General features: G+C 40.8%; 1 protein-coding gene across 1 annotated transcript in view; it reads right to left on the bottom strand.

Annotated features, from left to right (window-relative positions):
• Positions 1-6,106, bottom strand: part of USP4 (ubiquitin specific peptidase 4 (proto-oncogene)) — a gene marked incomplete at its 5' end in the record, with an annotated part of 42,020 nt that overhangs the window by 19,270 nt on the left and 16,644 nt on the right. Inside the window, 3 exons of the mRNA XM_010131366.1 lie at positions 390-548; positions 2,944-3,117; positions 5,353-5,470. Coding sequence (XP_010129668.1) covers positions 390-548; positions 2,944-3,117; positions 5,353-5,470 — 451 coding nt within the window. The remainder of the gene's footprint in view (positions 1-389; positions 549-2,943; positions 3,118-5,352; positions 5,471-6,106) is intronic.

Below are 6,106 nucleotides of genomic sequence, written 5' to 3'. Positions count from 1 at the left end.
GGAGGAAAAACTGGACCCAAGTATTCAGCAGGAAAGGTTACGGTAACTACAGCCTACTTTTAGGTAACTTATATTACAAGATCAACTTCCTTCCTTTCCACTGCAGAACCACATCAGTGTTGTATCAGAAGCACATCTTCCTGCACACCAGCACAAGAACAGGCATTCTGCTGTAGGGCAGAGCAACAGCAACATGCCACAAGCTGTCACGAAGAGTTAGTCAGGCCATGAAGCATGACAGGGTTCTCCCCTCCCACGTACACTGCTTTGTAGGGAGGATTTTTGCATGGCCTCTGAGCAGGAAGGCCAGGAAACATCAACAAAACCACATTAAACTCCCTGGGAGGCACCACCTGCCCTGCCCTGCCCTCAAGTAAAGGGCACCATACCGAATCAGGTCTGCCATTGGCATCCTTCAGCTCCAAGTAGGGCTTCTTCTTCACTCTGTTCAAATCCTCATGCAAGCCATCTAGAAGAAAAGCCAAGAGCTCCTGCGAATCTTGCTGCTGGTATCCCGAAAACTGAGGAGCAAATCGGCCGACCTGTGTCTGAAACACAAAGGCAGGAGTCAGAGGGGGATGAGCATTACGGGTGTGTAGAAGTCAGGCATAAAAACACCCACATCCTGGCTTCTGCAGTGATCAACTCCATTCTACCTTATGTTAGTAGGAGACCACAGAGAACTGGGTGCCAACACAGTAAGGGTGCCAGAATAATCTTTCCAACTATTTTAACTTTTTCCCCCCTAGTGTTTTGAGAGGGAAGAATGCATTTAGTGCTGTGACTGAAATCTGTTATCAATATTATTTTAGGAACCAGCAAACAACACCTATCTGTCTGCTGCATTTTGTACTTTCATTTTCAGAAAGTGCATACTCCGCAGACTTGCTGTAAAGCAGCATCCTGAAGCAGGTGGACTGCAAGACAGAAAATGCTTGCAGAAGGTACTTATGAACTAACAAAACCGGCCTAACACTAAGATTGAAATCCTCACCGCAGAAATCTCTAGCTATTCCTAAATCTGTGATATGAAGCTAAGAAATGCAACAGCTGGGTTAGCGAGAGCCAGAAACAGCCTCTTACTTCCTCAGTGCTATCTCCCGGCACTGCCATTTAGCGCTCCTGCTCTAAAAAACCACAGAAAGGAGTCCACAGGAAAAGCAACAATTAGCTGAAGGAGTGCCCTGTCCTAGTGACCATCACTCATTTTCTCATAAACACAGAGTCCAGCAGACTTGCAGAATTATGCTTAGCACATTTTAACCACTCAAGATGGCAACTGCAAGAGAACCCAAACTGCAAGGCTGTTTATAATGCAGACATAGTTAACACTGTCACTAGATCAGCAGCAATTGTTAGGAAAATCACAGGAGATACTGCACTAGGAAATAAAGAGTAATTCCTATTCCAGTCTTAAAAAAGAACAGCCCACATCAAGATACTTTTATTAATGTCCACTACAGATTCAGGTATTTCCTCTGAACAGACGATTACAGAACAACTTTAATAGTGGTGGATGATGTGCCAGCAAGTCCATGTCGCAGAAATGAAACACTTTGTTGTTTCAGAACTGCCAACGACCCTACTGAGGACAGATTTCTGTAGTCCGTAAGAGTTTTACTCCACATCAAGAGCATACCCTCTCAACTTCAACACTGTACAATGCAAAACCTAAACAGCAATAGGATGGCCATTCACATTAATATCAGGGCATTGTTTATTTCACGTGTTTGGGATGTTATTCTTCCTCTGCATACTGAGATTGCGCTACAGAAGCAAACTTTCAGTGTTCCTTAAATGATTTAATTACGTTGTCCTGCACTAGAGCATCTCTGCATTACATTTAAAACAAAAGACATAGTTACAATTGTTCTAGAGGTTCATACACAACTGCTACATTACAGTGTTTCAGCGGAAAGCAGCGCTTTACACTGAAGCACTGGGAACGCTACGACAATAAATGACATTTGTTAAAAACGACGCAGGGGGCTTAGACACAATACAGCCACACGAACCAATATGGTATCAACCGGTGTCCAATTTATTCCCAGATAGCTCTATTTTTATACCATCGCTAATTCATTAGTAAACACCATTACATCATATCTAAACATTATGATTCGTCACTGGTTAAAAAAGTTAATTCATTAGTAATTGGTTACATCATTTTTAGGCAGCACGATTCGTTACTTGTCATTAATTATGTATTAAGTTAATGCAAAGCCCTCCCTTTAATTACCTTACTTAGAAAACTTCTTCAAAGCACTTTGCATGAAATTAATAAGCCACTTGACCTTGGCTCAAAATTCTTACTTCTCAGCAGTTTTTTTTTTTAACAAAGATCCTTGCTAATTAAAGTTTTGATAGCTGAGCTGCAGAGCTCTGATAAGTAATTTCAAACAAAGAACTTTGTAAAACTGCACTTTTGCTACCTGAGAACCGAGGTTCTGTTAGCTACTAAAGCAGACTTTTAAAAGCAGACTTTAAGTGAACTTTAGAATTATAGTTTTGCTAACTCAAAATAAGATTCTGAATTGCCCAGAATATGCCCATTTTCTTGAAAAAATCCCACAGACATAGACAAGAGGATGCATTTTGCATCCACTTTATAATTTTACTTTTCCAATGTATAACTTCCACACTTTTTCCTCACTGATTAAAGTTCCCAGCTGGCAATTCACATGACCGTGCCTAGTTTTGTAGCAAATATCATTCTGATGCATCTGTAAACAGCTCTCAGGCTGGAAGGTCATTTACTAAAGTAAGGCATTTAACATTACGCTCACTGGCAAGTTCCTCCTTGTACCCTGAAAAGCACAGAACGTGAAACAGCACTGAGGCAATTCTGTCATCGCTGCTTTCATAACACCAAACTACACGGAAGGCATATTAGCTTTCACTGTTTCTGCTGTCAGAGGTGCCTCAAGAACATGGAGTACTTACTTTAAACACACGTGGGGCCACGTGAGACTGCCTCCCAGACCAGATCTGTTTAATGAGCTCCGCATAGGCTTCTGCAATTTCTCCTCTCATCCCCAGCGGATTGTTCTGATTTATTTCAGCTTCATATTTATCTTCCAGGAAATAGTCAGTCAGAGGGGGGGTATTGCTCAGACACTTGAAAAAGCATTAAGAAAATGAATTTACTGTACAAGATACAGGACAATAAATCTATGCAACATCCAAATAACAAACCCAGCTTTCATATCAGAACATGTACTAAGCTATTAACAAAACTAGCAAGGCTGAATCTGAGTTCATGCTTAGTGGAAAAAAAAAAAGCTGTTGGGAGGGTGGGACACATGGATGAAATAAACAGGAACCACCACCAAATTAACATTCAAGAGACTAACAGCTCATTTCTGAAACACGGTTTCCCTCTGCAGATGTTGCACTGAATCCTCTTCTACACAACATATTTGCCCCCTGCCTTGACCTGTTTTTCCACACATTAGTGAGGTGGTAGGGCAGGCTACCTTACTGCCGTATTACACAGAAATCTGCACAGGACTGCTCAGAAAGGTCTTCAGAGATTTTGCCTCAGTGTTCTCAAGTCCACATCCTGTATCCACTCTCTAATCTTGAAATGCTAATATAAGGAACAGTGAGAATAAGAGAGGACCTTGTTCATCCTTGAGGTGAAACATAAGCTATACTTCGTCCTACAAAGAACAACGCGCCATTAAAAAAATCCCCATCAAAAAGTTAGAAAAGCTTAAAGGCAGGAATGATACTATTCCACCTCTACTCCCCTATTTAGATAGTTATTATAAGCCCATCATGATAATGATTTAATACATCCTTAGCAATCACTGTAAACCTCAGGACAAGTGAAAGTAGCATGGGAAGTAGTTTCTCTAATTCAATTAAAGACTCAAAGTTTACAGCAAGAAGTGACACTCACAAAAGTGAGACAAGACTGGATACGTGAAGAAAAGGAGACCCAAGTCTGAGATTATCATCAAAACTGCCAGGACATCAAGGCATTGTAATATCAATTACGTATTAAACTGAGCTCTTTCTGAATGCCTGAACTTTCAGCACCCATAGCAGATGCCTGTGCGGTGCTTCACCAGCCAGATGTAGGCATACACATCTCCCAGCATGGTTATATGAGGCGATCTGCAGAGAGTCAGGGAAGTGTACTCCTGCCCTCAGCCAAGCCCACTTTCACTGCCCTGATCTGTACTTTGGGGATTTCTTTCCTATAAAATTTTTTCAGTTCCAACACCCAGGCATCAGTGTCTTTCTCCAGTCAAATGATGTTAAAGTGCCTACAGACTGCCCTCGTTTGACACCAGCCTCCACTGGGAGACTGTTGCTTATAAAATTCCATGACCTTCCAAAAATTAAGGCAGAAATTTGCATTTGAAAGAATGATGCCTAGAAAATTAAAGCCTAATGGTTGATACATGAAAGTAATTGGCCCTTAACAGGATTAATCTGCATGCAAAATTAAGATTGAAGTGTGTTTGGATTAAGGTACTTTGACAATAAAAATTAACGTTAAAAGTCCCAAGAAAACACAATGTGGTTTAAGGTTACCATGATACAACTGAAAATAAAGTCACGTTGACCAAAAGAGCGAGGCAGTCCAAGTTCCTTGCAGTATCCTGAACAGCGCGTGCATCACGCATTGCAGTTCCAGCTTTCAGAGCTACCACAGAGCGGCAGAAGTCATTATATAGCACTTGTGCCACACTACAAGTTTGCCCACTGCTCAAATCAAAGTTCATACAAGTTGACTCCTACTTTGTTTGAATTTCTTAGCAAACAACCATCCCTAACAAGTTTCTGAACTTTTTAAGTGAACCAAATAAACCCAAGAGGTTAACTAAGTATACTAGTAATTATTAGCTTCGCATAACTGCATAACAACGTTAACACCCCACACAACGACCCTGAACCCCTCCTGTGGCTTTTCATACTACTAATTTTTCAAAAATCTTTAAACACAGACCCCAGAACGGCATGCAGTGACCTGCTTATGTGGCCCACACAAGTCAAAACATCCTCCACGTCAGCCGAATTTTGTCAGAGCACAGCATAAGCACCTGACGTTACAGTTAGGAATCTCTTTAGTATGACTTCCCCCCAGCATTTCAGAAGCCATGTATTTCAGATCCAGTCCTCAATACTCTATTGTTTTATGGAACTAACGTGCTACACATAAACCAAGTATGAACTAAATATGAACTGGTTTTGTCTGGGGCTTTGGTTTCATTTGGTGTTTTTTTGTTTTTTTTTTTCACTTCAGGCGCAGTCTTCCTCATTGAATCACATTAAAACATCCTTTTCTTTCCACAGATTTTAACTCGCAACCTCTGCAAGACTGTTCTTTAATTTTATTACCTGTAACGCAGAATTCATGAAGCAGGTATTTCCAAGGTTACTGAGTCCACAGAGTCCAGGTTGTGTCAGAGAAGCACTGTCTCTGCAGTTGTAAGAGTTACAGACGAATCCAGAACCTCTGGAAGAAAGACAACACAGTGAACTCCACCACGAGTTTACTGAGTCTCAGTACTGTTTAAGAGTCACATCAACGGCAAGTAAAAAAAATGTTTCATGAAATTATTTAACCAGCTTATATGTTTCTGCTGCTTCACAGTAGCTAAAATGGAATACCAGGAATGCGAAGTCTATGTGCTAACTTTGGAAACATTAATTGTTACACAGTCTATTATTAATTCATGGCTCATAACACATTAATTTCCTTTGTCTGCAAGTACACAGCACACTATCCTAATGCAGCAAGAGTCGATATGACACACTGTAAGAGATAATAAGAAAATTATTATCTCTACCTGGAAAGGCTTCTACTACAATGGCAGATGGAGAAAAAAAAGAATATAATCCCTTCCCTCCTACCACCAATCCCCTCAAAACCAGGCAATGCTCTAGTAGTTAGTAAGCAATAAAACATGCGCTACTTTTGCAAGTGAGCAAGAAATAGCAGAACACAGTGATTTCAAAAGCAAGGTTAGATAAACAGGTACACAGAGTAGCAGAACTCCTCATAGGGCACCATGACACTCCTTTTCTATACAGGCAAAGATGCACCGGAGTTTCCATTCACATGAAGGGCGAAGAAACAAAAAGAACATTC

Source organism: Buceros rhinoceros, unplaced genomic scaffold, assembly GCF_000710305.1.
Source record: "Buceros rhinoceros silvestris isolate BGI_N320 unplaced genomic scaffold, ASM71030v1 scaffold522, whole genome shotgun sequence".
Taxonomy (NCBI): domain Eukaryota; kingdom Metazoa; phylum Chordata; class Aves; order Bucerotiformes; family Bucerotidae; genus Buceros; species Buceros rhinoceros.
Note: the sequence above shows the minus strand (reverse complement) of the source record. Positions and strands in the feature narration are given on the sequence as shown.